Source organism: Benincasa hispida, chromosome 5 (assembly GCF_027475165.1).
Source record: "Benincasa hispida cultivar pf3 chromosome 5, pf3_genome.v1.1, whole genome shotgun sequence".
Taxonomy (NCBI): Eukaryota; Viridiplantae; Streptophyta; class Magnoliopsida; order Cucurbitales; family Cucurbitaceae; genus Benincasa; species Benincasa hispida.
The window spans coordinates 67,827,369-67,854,140 of NC_143482.1; the positions used below are offsets into that span (position 1 = coordinate 67,827,369).

Here is a 26,772-nt window from a genome sequence, read left to right on the forward strand (position 1 = left end):
TTGAGTTAGTACATTATGACATTTATGGTCCTATAAATGTGCGAGCCCGAGGTGGCTATGAGTATTTTATCAGTTTTACTGATAATTACTGTAGGTATGGGTATATTTATCTTATTCAACAGAAGTCTAAATCCTTTAAAGAGTTCAAAGAGTTCAAGGCTAAAGTTGAAAATGCATTGGATAGACGGATTAAAACACTTCGATCGGATCGAGGTAGAGAGTTTTTGGACTCGGCATTCCAGGACTATTTGATAGAACATGGAATCGTTTCCTAACTCTCAGCGCCGGGTACACCTTAGCAAAATGGGGTAGCGAAAAGGAGAAAGAGAACCTTGTTGGACATGGTTCGTTCGATGATGAGTTATGCTTCCTTACCGGATTCGTTTTGGGGTTTTGTAGTGGAGACTGCGGTATACATACTCAACTGTGTTCCCTCCAAAAGTGTTACGAGAACACCTATGGAGTTGTGGAACAGACATAAAGCTAGTTTACATCACTTCCGCATTTGGGGTTGCCCTGCACATGTGCTTGAGGCAAATCCTAAGAAGTTGGAACCACAGTCGAGGTTATGTCTCTTTGTAGACTACCCCAAAGGTACTTAAAGGGGTTATTTTTATGATCCATCAGAAAATAAGGTGTTTGTTTCCACGAACACTACTTTCCTGGAGGAAGATCATATTAGGGAGCACAGTCCACGAAGTAAAGTCGTGTTGCATGAGTTTTCTAATGAAACTACTGAAACTTCAACAAGAGTTGTTGAAGAGCCTGCTTCATCAGCAAGAGTTATTGATGGTAGTTCATCTAGTAGGTTGGTTCCACCTCAAGAGTTGAGGGAATCTTGACGCAGTGGGAGGGTTGCAAACCCGCTCGTTCGCTATCTGGGTTTCACGAAAATCCTTGCTATGGTAGTAGATGGCGACGTTGAGGATCCGTTGTCTTATCAGAAGGAAATGGAGGATGTAGACTGGGATGAATGGGTCTAGGCCATGGATCTCGAGATGGAGTCGATGTACTTCAACTCAATATGGGATCTTGTAAATCAGCCTGATGAGGCAAGACCTATAGGTTGTAAATGGATATACAAGCGCAAATGGGGTGTTGATGGGAAGGTACAGACCTTCAAGGCTCAACTTATGGCAAAAGGTTATACCCAGGTAGAGGGAGTCGACTATGAGGAGACTTTTCTCGCCTGTTGCCATGTTAAAGTCGATCTGCATCCTCCTGTCCATTGGAGCTTATTATAATTATGAGGTCTGACAAATGGACATCAAGACGGCCTTAATGGCAATCTTGAGAAGACCATTTACATGATGCAACCCGAGGGATTCATAGCCCAAGGTCAAGAGTAAAAGGTTTGCAAGCTGAATCGGTCCATTTATGAGCTGAAACAGGCATCTAAATCTTGGAATATACAGTTTGATATTGCGATCAAATCAGATGGCTTTGACCAGAACGTTGATGAACCTTGTGTCTACAAGAAGATCGTCAACACTTCAATAGTATTCTTAGTGTTGTATGTAGATGGTATACTACTCATTGGGAATGATGTAGGTCTACTAACTATAGTTAAGAACTGGCTAGCGACCCAATTCCAAATGAAAGATTTGGGAGAGGCTCAGTTTGTTCTGGATATATAGATCTTTTGGGATCGTAAGAACAAATTCCTAGCATTGTCTTAAGCATCGTACATTGACAAAATGTTGCTCAAGTACTCGATGCAGAACTCCAAGAGGGGCCTAATGCCATTTAGGCATGGAGTTACTTTGTCTAAGGACATGTATCCTAAGACACCTCAAGAGGTTGAGGAAATGAGACGGTCCCATATGCGTCTGCCGTTGGCAGTTTAATATACGTGATGCTCTATACTCAACCAGACATCTACTACGCTATGGGCATAGTCAGTAGGTATCAGTCTAATCCAGGCCAAGGTCACTAGACAGTAGTGAAGAACATCCTCAAGTATCTTCAAAGAATGAGAGACTACATGCTCGTGTATGGATCTAGGGATTTGATCCTTATTGGATACACAGATTTTTACTTTCAGACTGATAGGGACTCTCGTAAGTCCACTTCAGGGTCAGTCTTTACTCTTAACGGATGAGCTGTAGTGTGGCAAAGCATTAAGTAGGAGTGCATCGTCGACTCCACTATAGAGGCGGAGTACGTAGCGGCTTGTGATGCTGCTAAAGAGGTCGTCTGGCTCCGAAAGTTCTTGACAGAACTGGAAGTTCTTCCAGATATGTCTAAGCCCATTACCCTCTATTGTGATAATAATGGCACAGTGGCGAACTCCAAGGAGCCTAGGAGTCACAGGCACGACAAACATATAGAGCGGAAGTATTACCTAATTCGCGAGATAATGCATCGAGGGGACATGATCATCACAAAGATTTCTTCGGAGCACAATGTTGCTGACCCGTTTATGGAGGCTCTCATGGCTATAGTGTTTGAGGGTTACCTTCAGAGCATGGGTCTACAGGATCACTCACAGCTGGACTAGGGTAAATGGGAGATTTTCTTGTACTGAGCTTTTAGTTTATTGTTTTGTACTAGTTTTTATATACCACCTTCGTTTTAGGACAAGTGGGAGATTGTTGGGGTTGATGCCCTAAAGTCTCGTGTCCTGTAGTTTGTAAACAATTTGTACGAACATTTGTGATGTATAATATATGATATTTTACTTCACTTCTTTTTTTGCTTAATTGAATGTTTTATTTGCTTTACCACAAATCAATAAACCTAAAATCCCTGGTTATCTGTATGTAACTTAAGCATGTATGTGGTGACATACAAGTGAATCATGTCTTAAGTGATAATCAAAATGGTCTGTAGTATATGAATATAAGAGAGAAACCTTATCCTGGTAATGCTACGGATGCGGCCCGCTTTGTGGAATGGCCACAAGTGTTGTGACTTATCACAGATGGTCTGATCCTGATCATTCGTGTAGAGGACATGTGAGTAGAGGCGTCCTATACAAAGAGTTTGTATAAGACCTAACCACGAAATGTTAACATCTCATTATATAACACCGTTCATGATAGAGACTTCACTTCACTAGAATGAGGACCTCAATCCTGAGTGAGTTGGGAACTTCTGCTATTGAGGGCAGTCCTTTGATTTAAATGGGTACGAGTGGCCAGGTTGCCGACTCAAACCTACCACTTTAGGGATTCGTCTAATTTGGGAGCTGAGAACTCAGCTACACAAGATGGAATTCACACCTTTCCCAAAGCAGAGATAAGTAAATAGATAGCTCCCTTAAGAGCTAATTCCAGGGCTTGAACGATGTGGCACCACACATCTTCTCTTGGGGCAGGAGTTGTTCACACATAGTTGGACTATATTGTATTGTTCATTAGAGGGATCAGTGGTACTTAAGGAGTGAGATGTAACTATAGGGGTAAAATGGTAAATTGGCCCAGCTGTACTTACGAGCATCTGTGAAGGGTCATCGTACTCATGATTGGTTATATCCGATAGACACAGAAATATATTTGTGGTAAGAAGAGTTCAACTATTGGTCTTTAGTGGAATGTCTGGCAGTTAACAGATGATGGATCTCGTGGCTAAAAAGTTTAGTCAGCTATTCACGTACCTTTGGAGCTTCGAACCATAGGTCTATAAGGTCCCCTTGGTAGCTTGGATAAAGTTAAGAATCAGTTTTTGGGCCAGTTTGAAATTTTCAAATTGACAAGAGGGAGTTTGATTATATATGATATAATTGAACTGGTTAATTATATATAATATAATTGACTAAATGTATGAGATACATTATTTTGGAGGAAGTTAGATATAAATATGATTTATATCAAGTAGGGAAGAAAATACTATAGTAGATATATGATATCAAACTATAGGTTAAGAATATAATATGATTATATTCATTGTTTAATTAATTAGGCGGTTATGAGATAATTGGCCGAGTAATTCTCTAAAATTATGCGAAAGTGGGAAGTTCAAATTCAATTCTTGTAACTGAAGAATAAAATGAAAATTGTTTTCATTTTTGTAAGATAGGCAAAAAAAACCACTCACAGTGTGAATCCATACGATCGCTTAGCATTGAGAGCCTATGCAATAGCACCCATCATCCTAAACGATCGCACACCCACGCACTAAACGATTGCCTGCGATGACTAAAAGATCGTTTAGCATGCCAAGTAGACCTAAATGATCGCCTACCATTTGCTAGATGATTGCTTAGCAAAACCTGTACGATCATGTACCTTTTTCTAAACGACAAGCACCCGACTATACAATAATCATCTACTATCTTCCAATTGTTTGTTCGTAATCTATTATCTCCCACTTGCTTGTTCGTACTGCACGATCGTCTTTTCCTCCTCCCTCTACCAATTCCATCAAAGTCCACCCCTTTGGATCTTCACTCCAAGAATACCGAGGGCCTTAAGTGGTGGTGTCGTCCCCGGTTGCTGTTGGTTCATGCACTGCCGATCATGTAGACGACTGTGGTGTTATTAGGCGATAAGGAACGTAGAAAAGTTCGCTTCTGCTGGATTGATTTGAGTGAAGATTGTCTTCAACTGGTACGTTCACTCAGTCTTTTGTATTTTATTTGTTAAAGCATGCTAGTAATTAGTGTTACGATGCATATCTGTTTGTTAGAATGTATGTGTGGCAATTCTGTCACAATGAAATCGGAAAGATCCGTTGCCGCTCATGGATGTTCTTGTTTAAAAGTTCCTTCAACAACCTTGACCATAACCATGACCTCGACCACATTTATTAACATTCACAATATTCACTTTCAAGGAATGGTGTTGTTCCAATTGGTCAAGATTCGTGGTTCTTCATCAATAACTCATTATTTTGTTCGGCCAAGAGAAGACATGAAATTAGTTCATAATATTGTTTAAAACTTTCTCTCAATATTGCTGCTGCGGGATCATATTCGAGACATGAAATATAGAAAATGTCTTATCTAACATATCAGCATAAGTAATTTTCTATTTGCATAACAACAATTTCGAATTGATTTTAGAAAATGCGGAATTGTAATCACTTGATTTAAAATCTTGGAGCCTCAAATGCATCCATTCATAATGAGCTTTTGGAAGAATAAGTACTTTCTTATGATCATATCTCTTTTTTAAATTTTTTTCACAAGATACGGGGATCTTTTATTGTAAGATATTCCATTTTCAATCCCTCGTGGAGATGATTGTGAAAGAAAATCATAGCTTTTACTTTGTCCTGACTAGATGTCGTATTTCCTTCTTTAATTTTTTTCCCAATGTTCATAGCATCCAGGTGGATTATGGCTACAAATTCTAATTTCATAAGGTTTGTCATGGCAACACTTTAAGACCTACTTTTAGTGGGGGAAATGAAAGAAGCTCGTGCTAATAACATATTGTGAACTTGAGGAGCACAACGGGAACATGGATACTAATTAGGGGTGTACATAGTCCAGGTTGGGCCGGGTTAGAAGATTTTTGTGGACCAACCCAAAAATTCGGATTGACTAATAATGAACCATATTAGTTCTTTTTTGGAAGGTCAACCCAACCTAACCCAATCCAAAATTTCCGGGTTGGGTTGGGTTGGGTCACCGGTTTTTTTTTTTTTTTAATTGGACTATTTTTTAACTATATATATATATATATATATATATATATATATATATATATATATATATATATGCAGGTCGGGTTAACCCAACCCTGAAATGGGGTAACCCCAGACCCAACCTGAATTTAATATTTTTTAACATTTTTAACTCAACCCAACCTAAAATAAAATCTAACCCAACCCAACCCTTGCAGTTTGGGTTGGATAGTCCGGGTTGATCGGGTTATCAGGTTTTTTGAACACCCCTAATACTAATTTAATATTAAAATAAATATAATATAAGATATAAAATACAAGAAAATACAAGAAAAATAAGAAATTAAAAAAGTCTCCAAAATCTTCCACTTTCTCCAAATTTTTTTTTTAGATTTCACCAATGTATGTGTGTGTTTCAAGCTCCACCAAATGCCTTTATTTATAGACAAAATGACAAGTAGGAGGTGGTTTATTTGGACAATAAGAGGGCGTTTGGCTCACCAATATGAGCTGAGTTGAGTTGAGTTGGTATAATACACCAACTCATTATTTGGCTCACTAACTTTAAATGTTGGTGGAGTTGAGTTGGTATATTTTACCAACTCACTCCAATTCTCCCTTCTTCCCATGTTTTCGATGTTTTTGATGGCTCTACCCATCGGCCATTATCACACTCTAAGAACTAACTCCGAGCTCCGACAACCACCTCTGATGAAAACTCTGAGCTCTGACAACCACCTCTGATGACAACTCTGGTGATCAATTTCGGGCTCCAACAACCACCTCCGATGAAAAATTCGGTGATGAAATCTGGACTCTGACAACCACCTTTGATTACAACTCCGACGATCAACTCCGAGCTCCGACAACCTTCACACGACCAACTCCGAAAACCAAATTTGGCCTCCGACAACCACTTCCGATGACCCAACTCTGACGACCACCTTCGTGCTACCAACTCCGACGATCAATTGGCTTCGACAACAAACTTTGATGACCAACTTCGACGACCACCTTCGTAGGCTCCGACAACCACATCTGACTACAAATTTTGATGATCACCTTTGAGCGAGCAACTCCAACGACCAACTTGAGCCTTTGACAATCACTTTTGACGACAAACTTTGACAATCAACTCTAATACCATCTTCATGCGACTAATTTTGGGCTTCGATAGTTACCCTCGACTACAATCTCTAGCGAAAATCATCTTTGATGATCAACTTTGACGATCACTTTCACTTGACCAACTCCCGGATTTGAAAACCACCTCTAATGATAAACTTCGATAACCAACTCCAATACACCTTCATGTGACCAACTTCAGGCTCCGAAAACCACCTCCGACTACAAACTCCAGTAAAAGTCATCTTCAATAATCAACTTTGACAACCACTTTCGACTATTATAAGTCTAATGATTGTTAAAGTTGTAGGGTTGTTGATTATATAAAACAAATTATTTTGTCTACATTAAGTGCAATGTTTATACGTAATGAATTTACATATCAAATGAGTGTTAAGAATATTTAGATGAAAAGTATGTATGTAGTTGAAAAATATGTAACATATGACAAAAAACCATAAAATGAAAAAAAAAATTCTTGGAACACTTTCCAACAAGAATTAGTGAAAAATAGAGATTTGTTCTCTGATGATCCACCAAATTTAGAGGAAATAAAAGTGAAACTGTTGAACAAATGTGGTGACATTTCATTGGCTATTACGATGATGGGGAAAACTTAATTAAAAAATCATGACATAGTAAAAATATACAGCAACAATAGAAAGAAGAAAAAAAAGAAGAAGATGATTAAGAAATTCATGGAGAAAAATTAGTTAGAATCAAAAGTTTTGATTTCGCTTTAGTTTCTCATTTTATTTAACATATTTTTATAATAAATGTAATGGGTAAATTATTGTTCATTGTCCAAAAAAGAAAGAAATAAATAAAGAAAGACAAATTTTGAAAATTAAAAGAAAAAAATTGCAAACCATATTTTATTTAAATGAAGATGTATAGAATTATTGAATAAAAAAGTTTCAAAACAAAAATAGTAATCATAAAAATATATTATTTAGAGTTCAAAAAACTGCATTAGATACCAAGATATACGAACTCAACTTTGTACTCCAAATACAGACGTATGAACTCAAAATCAAATAACTCTACACCTCAAATATAGACATATAGACTCACAGATATATGAATTTTACAAACATGTGAACTCCAGACATCATATCTTTAACCTAGCGCATAAACCGTCTCTAAGAGTGAGTATTTACAAAGCAACATAAATCAGGTATAGAGAGATTGACATTTGACTTTTGACACCAAGAATAAGTATCTATTTTATACATAATTTGTGATATTTATAATAGATAGATTAACAATAAAAAGAAAAGTTTAATTTCACAAATTTACGTGGGTGCTGAGAGAATATTTCTTAATACACACGCCTGCTGGTTTTCGCCATGGTCGCTTTCCCATTTGGATCGCATTCGTGTTTCTGAGATCTCCGTCTCGGCCGTAATTCTCAATCACTTTTTCGACTTTCACCTTCAAAATCCGTAGCATTTTCAATTGATAATCACCTAGAAGCTTGAATTTCGAGCCGTCGTTGATTCCTGAGAATTTCCAATACTCTACTGGAGCAGGGAAATAATGACAGCCATTGCAGTTCACCAGTTCGCTGAGTGCATCACTTGCCATGCTTGGAGCCCTGACCACTCCAGTAATGAACCCTTCTCCTTTTCTTTGCTTCTCTAATTTCTTCATTCTGTCTTGTACAAGCAAGAAGGAATAGAAATGTCGACTTTTCTGTATTTCGTCTGTCCAACAAATACTTTGCCTGGATTTTATATCTTGAGATCGCTTATCTTTGTTTTCTGAGCAATCAGAGAGAGGGTAATGATACCAATCCAGCTTCAGCGATCTAGATTTAGCTTGCTTTATTGAGCAATACCGGGATGAACAGTAGGATAGGATACTTGGGCTCAACCTCCACCCAGGTTAAAATACAATAACCATTATGTCTTATGGGGTAGATTATGCTGTTGATTTCCTCCACGAGATCTGGTTATTATCAGATCGGCTGCTAAGTTTGGCCAATAGTCTGCATTTTCTTTAATAGGAAACAGAAAAAATCATTTCATTGATTAATGAAATAGATTTCTCTAATGTGACATGAGGATAGTTAAGCTGTAATTACAAAAAGGAGAAGGTAACTTGCTTCAAGATAACGCTGTACCTACAATTAAACGATACTCTGCATTGTCTAATTGTCTAATAATGCAAAAAGATGATGATATCCAATCTGTGTTTAGGTTCTCCATCTTACGCCGCTTGTGCTAATGTTTTTTATCTGCTCTGTAGTGGTCGCATTTTGTCCAAACAATAATGAAGTTCACATTTATAAATCATTACAAGACAACTGGGAGAGAGTACATGTTCTTCAAAAGGTACCATTTAAATTTACTGTTTTGTTTTTAGTTTATGAGAAAACTAAAACATAAAACCTATGGTCACTGCATTTATCTGTTCACGGGTGATGCTTTCTGTTTTAATTTCAGTCGTTTGTAGTGAAAGCTTTCTAATGAAGACATGTTATTAATGTCTAGCAATTTGTCCACCTTTTCTGTGTCAGCATGATCAGCTTATCTCTGGGATAGACTGGAGTGTTAGGTCAAACAGAATTGTGACTGCATCTCATGATCGAAATTCGTAAGTGTTATCTCATAGTTTTGTTGTTTGGTCCAGTTTTTTGTCCATTCTCCAGTTTTATTTTCTTTTTGCTTTTCTCCCCTCTAGTTATCTCCACCCCCTTCCTTCCCCCATCCCCATTAGGTCTCTCTTACATAATATTTTGGGACTTTGACTTGTTTAAATGTACCATATTGGCCTACTAATCTTTTTTCTTTCTAGATATGTTTGGAACCTTGAAGGATCAGAATGGGTACCAACCCTTGTCATTCTTAGACTAAACCGTGCTGCACTCTGTGTTCAGTGGAGTCCAAAAGGTAGTGCAAGATTTTCTGCCCTGCTCTTGCTCATCACCTATGTTGTTCATATTATCCTCTAATTTTCACAGTTTGTATGATTCATTTTAACAGTTACATATCTATGAACACTATTTCCCATCAAAAAAGAAAGAAGGGATCATCCTTAAATTTTTTGATCAGCTTAGTTATTTGTACTGTCAATTCTAATTTTTGGTCAATGCCCCAGTAAATCTTTTTCTCACAGAATTTGGGAATATTTGAATTCAGTCATCAAAATTTACTGTTAGAGTGGATATAATATAAAATTTACCTTCACCCATCAGCTTAAGCTTTTGGGTCAATTGGTGATTTAACATTGTATTAGGACAGCAGGTCCCGTGTTCAAACCCATGAAATTTTATTTCCTCCTCAATTAATAATGATTTCCACTTGTTGGGTTTTCTACATATTTCAAGCCCACAAGTGAGAGGGCCTGTTAGAAGAGATATAATATTAAATCTACCTTCACCCCATCAACTTAAACTTTTGGTTCATTCGGTGATTTAACATTTACCAATTTTAATGATTTGTTTTAATTATGAATGTGATATCAGGTAGACCTGGCACTGATGAATGTGAACTGATGCTCAAAGTTTGCCCATTTCTTGTGAAATATGCTGTATCATGAGACATTAAGACAAAATGTTGAAATTATTTCACATCTGGTTTTGGACCCTTTGTGAATTCCCATTAGATTTGTCTATCACTTCTTTTCCTGAATTAAGGATTTGTGAACACCATTTAAGCTCCTGCATAATTTATTGTTAAGCTCTAACATAATTTATTGTCATTCATAAATCATAATATCCTAAAGAAAATACTATTTTAATCAAATTTGAGTTTTACTTTTTTCACACTCAAATGCTTGATGTGTTCTTTATCCCTAGAAAACAAGTTTGCTGTTGGGAGTGGGGCAAAAACTGTTTGCATATGCTACTATGAACAAGAGAACAATTGGTATGGCTGTTTCTCTCTCTTTGATCAAGCCATTGTGCCTATTGCTTTTTATTTTGCATGAAGATGGCGACTCTGCTATATGATGAAGTTTTTGCTATTAGTTCTTATATTATCAAGAAAAAATTGTAGTTTAAGAGCTTTGACCTGCATAAGTTGAACTAGAAGTGTCATTCCATTCACGAGTCCTATTTTTACTGTATCATTTTTTTTCCCTTTGACCTAGGCAGGTGGGGGTGCCTATTTGGTGAACTGCTCTTTCTGTTGATTTTATTCATTTATGTCTATATATCTATTTTTATCTTTATAAAATTGAGCTGCTGCTTATGATTAAAAATGAAAAATCTATATATTTTTTAATAGTATGCTTATGCATTAGTTTTCAATTGACGTGTTCATGGTTTCCTTCCACAGGTGGGTCAGTAAACTTATCAGGAAAAGACATGATTCTTCTGTGACAAATGTCGCTTGGCATCCCAATAATGTTAGTTTTATCCTTCAATCCAGCATAATTATGAATTTATATGGATATAATGTTTAGGCTTGTTAGATGATCTCCAATTAAATATTTCTAGTGCTTGCTTGTAAATTTGTTTTGCTGAGCAAAATTATGGTTGCGTTTTTTTGCTATGAATTTTTGTTTACATTTTATTCGCAGCTGCTGCTTGCAACAACCTCAACGGATGGAAAATGTCGAATCTTTGCCACCTTCATTAAAGGTGTTGACACAAAGTATGTAGAGAATAGTTTAGACTGCAGTCATCTTATGAAATATTATAGGATTTATTTGGAAGTTACTGATGCTTAATTGAATTTTCACAGGGATTCAAGAGCAGGCACATTTTCAGATTCAAAATTTGGAGAGGTTTAATATTTAATCTTTTATATGGCTGTGAATAATTTTTCTTGTGCTTGAAAGAGTAGAATGCTCAAATTGTTTATATAACAATTGCTTTTTTCTGAGCCGTGGTTGGCATTAAACAAAACTTAAAACTTAACTTATGACACACCCCGATTTAACTATTTTCTTCACATGGAGTGCTTTCTGATTGTCATCTTTTAATTCAAATTTAAATGCTTTGAAATTTCCCCTTGAAAAAGAAATGGTTCACTACCTCTCTCTCTTTTGACGAGCAAAGTAGTACAAATTATTTATGAGTAATTTCTTTTGGTGAATTAGTTAATTGTTCAGCTTGATCTCTCATTCTCTTGGGCATTTGGCGTGAAGTGGTCACCAAGTGGCAATACCTTAGCTTATGCAGGTCAGAAATACCTCCTTTCTGCAAATTATTTACAGAAGACGACCTTATAAGTTATAACTACAGCATGTGAAAAATAGCAACAAGTTGGAATTTTACTCTTATAGTATTCATTCATGTACATCTTTTCTGCCTCCAGTTGTAACTGTGAAAAAGTTCATTGGTGAACTTCCTATTGGCTATAACTTGTTAGTTAAGAATTGTAATTCTGGAATTTCACCCATTGTTTTACTTGCCTTCTGATTTAGGCGTTGAAAACACTTTTTAGGATTCAACGAGAGCCTTATTGGTTATGATCCATTTTAGATTGTATTTTGTTCGTTTTCTATTGATATGCTTTTTTATTTAAATGTCGCAGGTCACAATTCGATGATTTACTTTGTAGATGAAGTTGGTCCTTCTCCTCTAGCCCAGAATGTTGCATTCCGAGATTTGCCTCTTCGTGATGTGGGTCAGCATCCATTTTTCTTTACTCTTTGAGTATTCCTTATCATTATTTAGATGCAATATACTATTTCCCTTTCTAATCTTGAATTTTTTTTGGATCAATATAACACTCTTTCAGATTCTATTTGTTTCTGAGAGAATGGTTATAGGTGTAGGCTTTGATTGCAATCCTATGGCCTTTGCTGCCGATGAAAGAGGGATCTGGTGAGCTAAGCTTTAGATGAATTGTTTTATCTTTAAGATATTGTAATATTTTGAGGAACGTTTACAATGATTTATCTGCTTCCCCTCCACCCCACCACAACTAGGAGCTTTATCAGATTTCTTGGTGAGAGGAAACCGGCATCAGGTTCAAAATATGGATCCCAGGTATTGTATCGCTTAAAGTTTCTTTCCCTTAAAACAATTATTTTAGTGACTTAAGCTGTAAACAGAAAACATTATCTACTTGCTCAATGCTTATTTATATTATGGATCTTTTAGTTAGGTTAGCCGATGACCTGATTTAATTTGTCATTGCTTGTTTAATTGTTCCACCCTGGCTGAATGCTCAGGTCCCAGTACCCCCTTCTGGGCCATGGGGGGCTCAAAGTAAATGGGTTGGTTTTTCATATGCTATAAATGGGATTAAACTGTATTGAAATTAGGTTAGGCAATAGGTAGTCAATATTTAGAGCTGACCACCCAACAAAGAACTTAAAGAACTATGAATTTTGAAATCTGGAGAAGAGGGGATAAGAATAGAGACGTTATTGAAAATAGTATATATATTTTTTTAATTGAAAATAGTTTTTCTTGCCTTAATCAAATGGTTTTAACAATGATTTAGACTTCAGAAAACGCTTATTTGGTGAATGGATCTATTTTAAATTTGCGAGTACATGTATCTCTTAAGTGGGTTTTGTTAGGATGGGCTGAATCTCATCAATTTAACGATCCTATGATAAATCAATCCGTTGCATTTATCAAATCAAATATCAATGCACTATTTTACCTCACTGGATAAAGCCAATTTTTCATACCTGAATGAGTCACTATGTGGATAGGATATCTCATATAGGGTCGAACTGTTATATTCAATCAAACCTCAGATGCACATGCCTTAGGTTATGAGGATCACAGATAAAATTCTTAACTCAGAAGAAGTAAGCATTTTAAATAGCAGTATAATATTTCAACTGCTGGAAACTAATTTTCCACACGCAGGTACAGCTATGAAAAGAAACATGCAAGTTTTTGGTTTGTAATATATATATATATATTTTGAAAAAGTTGAAGGACTAAAGTAGAAAAGCAAGTGTCGTTCAAAGCTAAGTAGTTGGACGATGATATGCTTCCGGTGTAAATTTCATGGCAATTATCCACTTGTTCACTACCTAATAGACTTAACTAGCTGGTTTTACAAGCATGCTGATTTTGTGATCTGCCATTTTTCTGTCAGTTTTCAGAAGCATTTGGGAAGCTATATGGTCAACCGAGGCAAGGTGTTGGCAATGATTCAGTTGAATCTTCAAGATTGCGTGGATGTGTCCACGAGAATTGCATAAAGTACGTAGTTATTAAACATCTTTTCTACTGCTTCTACTTGGTTGATTCTTGTGAATCATTTTGATTTCCAGGAAGGATGCCTCATTTCCATTTAATAATTGCTTATCCAGAGTCTTTTTCTGAGAAGGCCTTTACCTTTTTAGATGTACATGACATAATGATTCTTTTTTTGAACTGTAGTTCTATTATCCAGAGTCTTTTTCTGATAAGGCCTTTACCCTTTTAGATGTACATGACATAATGATTTTTTTTTTAACTGTAGTTCTATTGTGCCGCTTAGAGAGCGAGGGGTCTCCACTATAAAGCGGTTCAGCACTTCAGGTTTGTTAAAAGGAAGAGATTGTTCAACTTCTTGTCAATCTTTCAATGTTTTAGCCTTTAAAAGGCTAAAGGCGACCTTAAGTCTTTTCTCTTGAAGAGGCGAGGCGTAAGCCTTGAGGTGGTATGAGACATAAGCCTGAAATAGCAAATTAAAAACATTTTACAAATCTAAACATGATAGTTATATAAAAGTATAAAAAGAAAATTCAACCCCACATCAAAGGACATCTTTATCATCACTACTACTGCTATTACCATTAATAAAATTGATTTATACTAAAAACTTTTGCCTTCAATATATTTAAAGTCACAGCAGTAAAGTAATCCTAGTTCAAATTAGCACAAACAACTCAAACCTTAATATTTTTGAAGAACTAAGCAAATCACTATTATTTTTCTAATCATTAGACGAGGCATAGAGATTATAAACTTAAATGCATTTTCAAAAAGGCGTCAGCCTTGAGGTTAAAACTTAGAGCCTTGCCTCAAGGCGTAAGCCTAAAACAATGCTTCTTGTTCATAAATCTTCATGTTTATGTCTGGAAAATGATTGCAACTTATGAGAAGGCTATTTTTAACCAAAGCTGTCTGCCCTGACCTTACAGGTTTGGATGGAAAAGTGGTTATTTGGGACTTGGAGGGCCAGGCTGATCTATCTCAATACTTGTGAACCTTGATTCATTAACTTTCTCACAATACCATGTAAAGAATCTTGCTCTTTGAACTTGGCACTTGGGACAGTCACATGCCTTGTATATTAGCAGCTGTGAGGAATTGATTGCATTTCTACTTGTAGCACACAAGCGAGTTTGATTTTGTGTATGTATGTATTTTCAGCCAACTTTTTGCTCTTACAGATTTCATACACATGATTGAAAATCAATCTCTCCCAGGTCTTATTGCAGCAAATTTAGGTCTCAATTTATGTTCAGACTATTAGTTTACTGTCTTGTATAACGTTCTTCCTAATTTTCTCTTCCAACAATTTCTAATTGGTAAGATTTTTTAAATTTTCTTTTCTCAAAAATGACTTTTTTTTTTCTCAATATGTTTATCAACTGCAAAGTATTGTGAAGGTTATCAACCAATTTCAATATTCACAGGTAGTGGTAGACTAAATTGAAGAAGTTTGTAGAGGATTAAATTGAAAAAATAGACCTTAGCATTATTGATATTGATATCGAAATTTCAATTTTATGGGTGTATCGATAAATATTGAAATCAATGGATATTTCAAGAAATTATAAAAATGATTGAAATTAATAATTAAATTATTTTTGCAATCATGTTAGGTTATATAAATCTTATTATCAGTATTCATATTCATATTGAATTTTTTTTTTTTTAATTTTAAACATATTGAAATTGATAGACAAGAATTTCTTGTGTTTTATATGTATTTATACAAGATGTTAGAAATATTTGATTAGTCCTTTATATCAATGTCCCTCTAGTTTATAGATATATTAGATATCGACATATATTTCTATCCTTGACTGTGAGTATTTTTTTTATATAAAAAAAGCCTCAATTTAGGCATGTACTTGGTTGGGTTGGACTTGGGATCAATGGATTACACTTAAGTCTTTTTATGGCTAACAATTTAGGCATGTTTACCCAACCGTAATGAAAATTAGTAGGATTTTTTGGATAAAGGGTTTTGTCATATATTTTCATAAATATTTTTAAATTTGTTTTTTTTTTCAAAAAGGACTTTTAATGTTATTTCTGGATAGTTTTACCTTTTTTTATATTTATTTCAAAGCTACTTTAATGATGTAGAGAGAAAATACATTCATTATAAAAAGAGAAAATGCATTTAATATAGTTTTTCTCATTAATCAATTGGAGATGAAAAATGCATTTATTTTATTTTTTTTTTCTATTTTCTAATTTAGAAAAAAAATGCATTTAATGAAATTTTATTTTCCATTTACGTTAGTTTTCACATATCAATTTATTGGTTTTTTATTTTTTTTTTACAGATTAATGGTTATTTTAAATATACTTTAAAACATTTTGACATCCATGATTATTTTAAATATACCTTAGAACATTTTGTTAGGTATTAAAAATATTCTAACAAATATATGAAATATACTACAGTTCATAAATTAGAGATTGATTCAATGTTTGACATAAATCACATTATATAAACTATTAATCCATAAAAAAAAAAAAAAAAATCCAATAAATTGGTATGTGAAAACCAACATAAATGGAAAATAAAATTTCATTAAATGCAACGGTATATATGAAATATACCACAATATATGAATCTTATAAATTTCATTTACACCACAGTATATATACCATATGGGGGGTTTATGATACATAATCCTCCATCTTCATCTCTTCTTCTTTAGCCATGGCTGCTATAGATCTCCCTCCCCATCGTCATCAACTGAATTTGCTCGTCTCGTCGTGCTATCGACCGAATATGCTCAATCCATCACCTTCGATTTCCCCCATGCCGTCTGTGCCACTGATTCGTCCCAAGTTGTTCGTGTCATCTCGTGTCGAGCCATCAATTTGCCACATGCCGTCGTCTACCGCCTGCAACTCACATCATCAGAAGGACAAAAGAGAGGGAGAAGAAGGAGAAAAGAGAGGTAAGATGAAGAATCAAGTGTGAATTATGGGGGAGAGAGAAATAAATAAATAAAATGTTGAAGATATTAACGTAATATGTGTCTATTTTTTAGGCTTTTTATGTAGAAATCTCTTGAATAAATGATCAAAACCTAATAAACTTTTTAAAAAATGGCCACCAAACTTTTTGTTTGAATAAATGGCCAAATGATTGTTTTAGAATTTTTAATTGGATTTATCAAATATAAAAAATACCCCTTATCTAACTGGAACACTAACAAATTTAAAATTCAAATAATAACTAATTAATCTCTCCAATGAAGGAATGTTAGGTGATTTATTTTAATGAAATCAATTTTTGAAAATAAATCCTAAAAATAAGCACAAAAAAAAAAAAAAAAAGTTAATAACAACATATTAAATAATATAACACCTTATACAAAATTCGTGGATACTGTAAAAGTTTCAAAAATTGTGTCAAAAGAAGTATATATCTAATTTGGGATGAAAAGTAAAAATAAAACCTAATTTGAGATAGTCTATCATAGACTATGTACCTAGTCATCTCACTCTTTTATTAATGAGCAAACCGACTATGCTTTATTAATTATCTATCTTTTAATAATTATAAAAAGGATAGTTGTGTTTGGTCTTCTACTTCTAATTCCCTTAGGGAGCATTTGGCGCGCGATAAAAGCAAAGAGTTGAATTGAATTTAATTGGTAATTCTTATCTGGAGAGTTAAATTATCTTTGTTTAGGGTGCAGAGTTGACTTGAGTTGGTAATTATTGTCTGTGTTTAGGGTGCTGAGTTAATTTGAATTGAGTACAAAAGTTTGTGTTTAGAGTGTAGAGTTAAGTTGAATTGAATTGGGGTATCTGGTGCAATTTTTTCTCAATGAGATTGGTTCTTTTGTTCTTTTTTCATTTTTTGTCTTTTTTATTGTTAATTAATTTTCAACTATACACCTATTTCTTAACCCTTTCATGACAAAAACTATAAAGACTCTAATTTTTTTCAATTTATAAAACATACCAATAAAATACATGATATTGCAGTAAAATGAACATTATTCCTTCTATCTAACAATAATTTTTTAATCCTCAATTACTTATGAATTGGTTCTCATACATACGTACGTACGTATGCACGCACCCACACACACACCCACACACACGCACACACGCGCGCGCGTACACACACACACACCCACACCCATACACCCACCCCCACACACACCCCCACGCACGCGCACACACACACACAAACACACACACACACACGTTCGCGCACACACGCGCACACACACACACACACCCACCCCCACCCCTACACCCACACGCGCGTGCGCGCGCGCACACATGCACACGCACACACACATACACACACACACGTGTGCGCACACGCACACACACACACACCTCCCCCCACACACACACACACGCACACACGCGCGCGCGCACACACACACACACACCATTATTATAAAAGTAAAATAAAAAGCAGTTTATGTTTATATAATATGCATCGTCTATGTCAAACTGAAATTGTGCATAGAATATTTACCCTTCATTTCATAATGATATTGAGAATGTGATAGTATAGTAAAGTTAAATTCTTTTGAACATCAAAAAAATAATATCAAACGACTAAACATGTGGTCGTTCCAAAAAATAAATTCACAAAATATATATTTTTGAGTTGAAACATTAGGTGGCCAATCTAATGGGTCCGAGCAAGTAGTTGGATACAATATAGTTTTCATGCCTCTTCCGGTACAACGAGGAATAAGTCCCTCTTTTGTATGTCCCTGCCAATGATCAATTCATCCTTAGTTAGCCCCTCAATACCAAATATGGCTTGAACTACCTCCTTCCGACGTCTAAATTCCAGCTTGTACTTCTCCATTTGCCATGCAACGAGTCTGCCCCATGTGCGCTACCTGCATATCAGTGGTTGATCGCATGATGTTAATCATTTCATTCTGGAATGTCAGTCATTTCCTCTTACTCCCTCTAGATGGCTCCGTTCATACACTTGCTCTGCCTGTGGAGATACCTGGTACACGTGCGCTTCCCGTGAACATATCTACTTGATCTTCTTCCATTGCATCCTCAGACAGTTGGGCTTGTTCATTATATGGGGTAGGGTATTCCTATGATCCTAGCAGAATCTCATCCTCCATTTTCTGGAAGAAATTTAACACCATCACCACCGAGGGCTCGTAGGGTTGCCCGGTTGCCCTAAACCTTCCCAAAAACATTTGATAGTTCATCGTAATGGGGGAATACTTGTTCCACAATCCCTTCACGTTAGGATGACTCTACATTAGTACATAGAAGCAATATTAGAATTTATACGAAAATAAGTGTAGTGTACATTATTTAATTTTTTTTACTTACCCATTCCCAGACGTCAAAGATCTCTTTGTCCACCTAAACGCACTTGAACTCCTCGTTCCATCCGAACCCTGATTGATTTAACATCTTTTTTACTACCAAGTATTGTTTATTTAAACTCATAATCTTGCATTCAATGGTGTTTTGGTTAGTCCACACCCAGGAAACTTGTCCTCCACCATTCGCTCCAAGTGTTGTAGATATCTTGGTTGAAACATCCTATTGTTGGACTTCCAACCAGACTCCACCAAAAAGACTAGGGCATCCACCAACCCAACATCCTCAACTTCTGTCCATGTGTTTTTTTTTTTTTATCTTTTTCTATCACCTGCCATTCTGATGCATGCATGGATACTATTGGGGATGATTCCCTAAACTCTTGTGTCCTGTAGTTTGTAAACACACTTTTGTATGAACGCTTGTGATGTATAATATTTGATATTTTCTTCACTACTTGTCTTTGAATATTGGATGTTTTATTTGCTTTACCACAAACCAATAAACTAAAATCTCTGGTTGTCACTATGTAACTTAAGCATGTATGTGGTGACGTACAAGTGGAACATGTCTTAAGTGATAACCAAAATGGTCTATAGTATATGGATATATGAGGGAAACCTTATCCTGGTAACGCTACGGATGCGACCCGCTTTGTAGAATAGTTACAATTGTTATGACTTATTACAGATGGTCTGATCCTGATCATTCATGTAGAGATATGCAAGCGGGGGCGTCCTATATAAAGAGTTTGTATAAGACCTGACCACGAAGTGTTAACGTCTCATTATATAACGTCGTTCATGACAGAGACTTCACTTCACTAGGATGACCATAAGTAACATGACCTCAATCCTGAGTGAGTTGGGAACTCCTGCCTTTGAGGGCGGTCCTTTGATTTTCATGGGTGCGAGTGGCCAGGTCGCCAACTTAAACCTATCACTTTGGAGATTTGTCTGATTTGGGAGCTGGGAACTTAGCTACACAAGATGGAATTCACTCCTTCCCCGAGGCAGGAGTAAGTAGATAGATTGCTCCCTTAAGGGTTGATCCCGGGGCTTGAACGATATGGCGCCATAAACTTTCTCATGGCCCGAGAGGTGTCCACACATAGTAGGACTATGTTGCATTGTTCATTAGAGGGATCAGTGGTACTTAAGGAGTTAGATGTAACTATAGGGGCAAAATGGTAAATTGGCTCAGCTGTACTTAGGAGCATCTGTAAAGTGTTATCGTACTTTTGATTGGTTATATTCGATGGACACAGAAATATATATATGGTAAAGAGAGTTCAATTGTCGGTCTTTAGTAGAATGTCTGGTAGTTAACGGATGATAGATCTCGTGGCTAAAGAGTTTAGTCAGCTATTCACGTGCCGTTGGAGCTTCAAGTCATAAGTCCATAAGGTCCCCTTGGTAACTTAATGGATTCAAGTTGAGAATCAGTCAATTTGAAATATTCAAATTGACAAGAGGAAGTTCGATTATATATGATATGATTGACTTTATGTATGAGATACATTATTGGAGAAAAATGGATATAAATACGATTTATATCTAGTGGAGGAGAAAACACTACGGTTGATATGTGATATTAAACTATATGTTAATGAATATAATATGATTATATATATTATTTTAATTTGACAATTATGGGATAATTGTGCATGCCGTTTTCTCCGTAACCGTGTGTTAGTGGGAAGTTTGATTTAGTTTTCGTAACTGAAGAATAAAATGAAAACCGGTTTCATTTTGCAAAAGATCACGTAATTCGCTCAAGTAAAGTATATGTTGCCTATTGCTTAGTATACTGAGAGACTATACGATAGCTCGAATTTACTACACAATCATATACAGGTGTGTGCATCTTTCTCAACGATCACCTACGTTTTACTAAACAATCATCTAGCACCGAGCATTTACTAAACGATCGTATAGACGATCGCAACCTATTTACTACACGATCGTGTACTCCCTACTAAACGATCAAGCATAGTCTATACGATAGACCCTGCTCTTCTCCCACTTGCTTGGTCGTTGTATACGATCTTCATTCCTCCTTCCCTCTACCAAATCCCAACAAAGCCCACTCTTTGGATTCTCATACCGAAAATATCGAGGGTTCCAAGTGGTGTCATCCCCATTTCTTCTGTTCGTGTGGAGGTCGTTCGTAAGTAGACGACCAGGTATTGATGAACGACTGCTTGGACGTTCCAGCAAAAGCGAGAAGAGCCGTGCCTTAGAGAGAGCGAGATTTCGGTGAAGAAAAGTTCTTCAACTGGTACGTATTCTTGGTCTCTTGTCATTAATTGTACTTAGCATGCCGATAATTTTGTAGTATAATGCATATCTGTATGTTTGAATGTAAATGTGATAATTCTGTCGCAATGTCTTTGGAAAGATCTGCTTCCGCTCAGAGGTACTTTTGTATAAGAGTTCCTTCAATTGGTATCAGAGTCAGGTTTCTAATATTCCAAATTCATTTATGCAAAGAATTGCATTTACATACTCGGTGAGTGAAGCATGTTTACTCTCTGTTTAGGCGTTAAATCGTTTGTTGATGTGTGGATTAATGGAGTTTCTGGGATAAAACCTTTAGATTGTTTAAATTCTTTTACATTTCAAGTTAATTGTAAAGGTCCCTGCATTTTTGGGCATATTAACTGCTATTGAGTATGTAATTTCAAAGAGTTTGAGTCTGTGATTCACTCGTGAAGAAGCTGCGTAGCAAGGGTTGCTGTTCTTCGAGGATGAAGACGACCAAGCATTGGATGGGTCGTGTAAACGATGGAGTAGACAATCGTTGAGTATCAGATACTCGGAAGCTGGATAATATGCGCGCACTAGACATCGTGTAGCTCAGCAAGCTTCATCGCTTAGTTACTGACTACACGATCGCGAAGTAAATTGTTTGCTTATCGCGTGTTAAGTAATCTTCTAGACGATTGGGCTTCGCAGCTTCGTTTTCGTCTAAATGATCGTTTAGCATCTGCATGTTTTAGTCTTATGCGCTACACAATAAAAAAAAACTATAAAGTTAAATAGTTGAATTAAACATGTTCACAACATAAATGAAGTACGTAAATATTGTTCAACAAGTTGATAAGATGTTAAAATATTTTTTTTTTCAAAAACACAATCATGTCACTGAGAAAATATTTCGACAACTAAATCATCTCTAAATTGAGTTCATTCGTCTGATGTCTCAATGAATTCAATATTCTCCCCCTCCACGACAGCAAATGTAGAATTCTCGTCCACAAAATCATTAAGTAAAGCACCTATCCCCATCTCCCTTGTGATTAGGTTGTGAATCAGGCAACACACAGTTATCGTTCGACATTGGACTTGTATCGGATAGAAGATTTGCCCCTAAGAATTACCCATTGTCCCTTCAATAATCTAAATGCTCGTTTCATAACATTTCTTGCTGAAGAATGCTTCATGTTGAAAAATTCTCTCGGTGTTGTCAGTATGTTGCCTATGCCACGTCAGTCTGAGAGATGGTAGCATTCCCCTCTATATGGAGCCAGAAATCCTTCAGTATTGGGGTAACCAACATCATACAGGTAGTAGTATCCTATACAAGTTTTGGATTGTAATACATGTCCATTATGCATTTACTCATGCTTCACAATGTACATAATTGATTTTATACCCTTTGGAACCTTCAGGTTGTACGGTTGAGCAATTGCATCCTTTAGAACCCTAAAGTCGACAGCTCTACCTTCCCATCCTACATAACAAATATGAAGTCTCCGTCCTGATCACAAACCGTGAGAACATTTATGGTGATTTTCCCCTTCCTCGTCCTGTATCATGGTCGACTAACGACACTAACGTTTACTTTGACGTACGTGCCATCCAATGCACCCAGGTAATTCTGTTGGAAAAATGTGTAGAAATATTGTCACCATCTTTTCAACATCAACACATCTACTTGGTTCCAAACATCCCGTCGTCCTAATCATAAATGTTCTACGTATACTGGCTATTCTCAGTGGCGGATCCAAAAATTTTATTGATGGGGGGCTTTATATAATTTAGTAAAAATAATATAATGAGTAGGCCTCAAACTTGGGTCTAGAAGGGGTTAAGAGCGTCTTCCATTGGACTAGCTAATGGTTTTGATACTATGTTAATTATATATATATAGTATATAAAGAGAATAAAGTTGAGGGTCCTTTACAAAATCTGCCCCTTGTTGTTGTTCCATCCTTCTATTGTTGTTAAGCAGTGTAGCCAATGTTATCAACAATTGTCTTTAAGACTCTATAATACTTATTATGATTGTAAATAGCTCCTGAATAGTCTCCATCTTACTAGGGTAAGGGAGAAGTAGGTATATCCTAAAAGGATGTATTGTACTTCAAATTAATGAACTTTGCTTTATTTATAAGATGAAAAGTCTTGACAACTGTGTACATCACTCATGTCCTATTATCTCGAGCTAAATATACATTGCAATAGCTCTACTACATTGTCCTATGCACTGGTTATTAAATGGTCCATTAAGGACAACCATAATTGGTCCAACGTTCATTATACTGTAAGATCTATACGCATGCTCTATTTCATCAAATGTTTCATATGACTTGTGTAATACTCCCTTGTACTCACTGACTTGTCCATGACATTTGTGTCAGGATAGGTAGATCCCTAGATTATGACCAATCAATACCATATAGAATTTGTGTTTTGTCATCTACCTATAATTTCAAAATATGAATAGTCAATACTAGTGATAAATGTTGAGGTGAAGAGTTTTTAGGAGGATAGGATTCAGGGTTCCAATGGTTATAGTTTAAAGGTTTTTATGCAACCCTTTACTACCTATAAAAAACTAAATTGTGCAATTAGATATTCTAATTGATAATTACAAGTGTAGCTAAGTAAAACCTAAACAAATTTCGATAAGTAATGGTTTGTTAGGCTTATTTTCATTATTTACTATGTCGAAAGATAATATTATTGAATATATTTATATATGATGTAATCAAAGGTCAACTTAATTAAAATTAATCATTATAATAGTTGAGATCATTGGATTTTTCTAGGATTTATTTCTTATTCTTATCTCCTAGAAAATTCAGAAATTTTTTTTCTATCCTTTGCATCTATTTCCATCCTTCACATCTTCATAAAAAGAAAAGTGCTCAACTTTGGAAGAGTAAAAACTATCTTCATAAATTACTACAAATCTTTTTAACATGTTTTGTTCTCACTCACATACATAATTTTGATTCTCTCTCATTCAGAGTTGGTCTCAATTCATTCATAGGACTAGGGCATTACAATATTTTTATAAAGATTTCATTAATTGAAAAAATTAAAAAACAGTTAATTGAAAACAAGGGAATATATTAATTATATTTCAGTAGAAAATTTGAATAAAAGTTAAAGAAAATAAACAAAATAAAGTTCTAATAATGTTGGGAACAAAATCAAGAAAAAGATAAGACATAACAAAGAAATAAATTTTATTCTAATCTGTCCTAAATTTTTTGTTATTACCTTCATTAATTGTTTATTGAATGTGAATTTTATTTTATAATTAAACCTTAGTATAAATAAATAGAACATTATATCATCTGTAATTCAAAACTTAATTAAGATTTTAAATATTAGCATGTAATTGAAAAAAGTATTGAACTAATTAAATCAATAATTTTGTCTATTTATAGCTATTATTTGTATAAAAAAAAACGGGATTTTTTTAAAATTCATGTTCTACCCATTTTCATTTTTTTTTATTTTCTAGAAAATTTTAAGAAAAAATAAAATGAAATAAAAATTGACCTAAACTAAAATTATAAATGGAATTATAAATTGAAAATATCCACAAAGAAAAATGTCCACAACATTGTCAATATACGTGTAAAAATACAAAACTACGGTACATTACAAATCTTCACCAAGCAAAAAATAGTATACTATAACAAAGATTACTCCAAACGTAGAACTTATCAACCTCAAACTAGTTACGAAAGGTATGTTCGATTAGTTTGAGCCCTACAAGGAAGAAAAAGAAGTATAGTTGGACCATAAGAAAATATACTAGAACAAACATTTTTTATTATGTTCGGAGGGAATGGAGGTCAAGACAGTCCACACGTAGGGAGGCAGAATAGAGATGTTTCCTAACAAAAACATAAAAACGTTAATGACAGATCTTACTTGGAATGTAGGGCAATCAATCATTTGTTAGCTACCTTATGTGAATGGAAGAACTTTGAAGATAGAGGTGGAAGAAGGAAACAAAATATATTGCAACAATCAAACCACACATATGATAATGTAAACGATTTCAAAAAAAGTTGAAAAAAGAAAGTTAGAGCAGGAAAGTTGGGAATAAGGTACCAACATAATGTATCAGAGGAGCCTGTGGAGAATTCTCAAAAATATAAAGAGGAAGTCGGGTATAAATAGAAGATATAATAAGGGTGATTGCTGAGGAGAGTTTGTTGCACTTAAGTGTACCTAATCTCAATAAGTTCAAACAATACTTTCATTAAACCCATAAAAAAGAGAGTCAACTCAAACATAAATAAAGTAAGTAATTGTCAGGTTAATATTAATTGGGTAGTCGACCATAAAATAAAACTACTAAAAGAGAGTGAGTAATCAAATTAAATACAACATAATATCTCACACGTAAATGGACATAAGAATAAAGATCAAAAGGCCTCAGGATTTAGTATAGCTCTTTCGCTGGAACAAATCCAATTTCAAACAAACAAATAAATAGTTGCAACATTTGTAAAACTGAAGTTCAATTTTAATGTACAAAAATCCCCAGGGAAAAAAAGATAGAAAACAAACCTGTTGTGGGATGGATTGAACCTCTCCTCCCCCCAAGCTCCAATAACATGGTCAGTATCCCTTACCAAGAATTTACTCGCTGTCCAATTTTGATGAAAAAGTAAAAAAAAAAATGACAAGGGAAGTACACATGATTTATTATTGAAGCGACAAGAAGAGATCTGGAAAAAAAAAGTTGGAAAGATAAAGACGAAACAAAACAGATATCAAAGGGGAAGAAATAATAGAGACGGAGAAGTAAACATAATAGAAATGGAAAAAAAATAGAGACTTGGTTGTAATAACATAACAGAAGTAGAAACAAATTATAAGAGATGATGAAAAAATAAATATAATGGTTGAACGAATAACACACATGAAGAAAAAGAAGATATTAGCGGGAGAAAAAATAATAGGGTAAACATAATACAAATGGAAAAAAGATACCCCAAATATGAGGAAAAACGCAATAGAAGTGAAAACAAGACGAAGAGGACAAACATATAACGAACAAAAAAAGTAGCAGACATGAAGAAGAACAATAAACTCTAGTCATAAATGGAAACCAAAAAATCCGAATAGAAAAAAACCTCACACAACAGATCTGCCATGCGAATTGTTTCTGTGAAATTGAGGTCATATCATTGAAAAAAATGAAAAACATGCAAGGACGAATAAAGCATTGGGGAATCCATACGATAATGTACAAATCCAAATCCAGAAACCAAATATTCCAAAAAATTTTAGATCTAAAAAATATGCAGTAGAAAAAATAGTCAGATCTACTAAAAATTATTTATATCTACTAGATCCAAAAAAAATAGTCATGCAAAGAAAACCGAA

General features: G+C 35.1%; 1 protein-coding gene across 1 annotated transcript; it reads left to right on the forward strand.

Annotated features, from left to right (window-relative positions):
- The first annotated feature begins 7,970 nt into the window (after positions 1-7,970).
- LOC120077153 (actin-related protein 2/3 complex subunit 1A-like) lies at positions 7,971-15,049 on the forward strand. Its single transcript, XM_039031056.2, has 15 exons — positions 7,971-8,305; positions 8,947-9,032; positions 9,218-9,294; positions 9,496-9,590; positions 10,499-10,568; positions 10,980-11,049; positions 11,224-11,297; positions 11,388-11,430; positions 11,746-11,827; positions 12,183-12,271; positions 12,390-12,475; positions 12,580-12,640; positions 13,713-13,819; positions 14,082-14,140; positions 14,746-15,049. Exons 1-15 carry the CDS (start codon positions 8,236-8,238, stop codon positions 14,808-14,810), a joined length of 1,134 nt encoding a protein of 377 aa, XP_038886984.1. The 5' UTR covers positions 7,971-8,235; the 3' UTR covers positions 14,811-15,049.
- Positions 15,050-26,772: the final 11,723 nt, after the last annotated feature.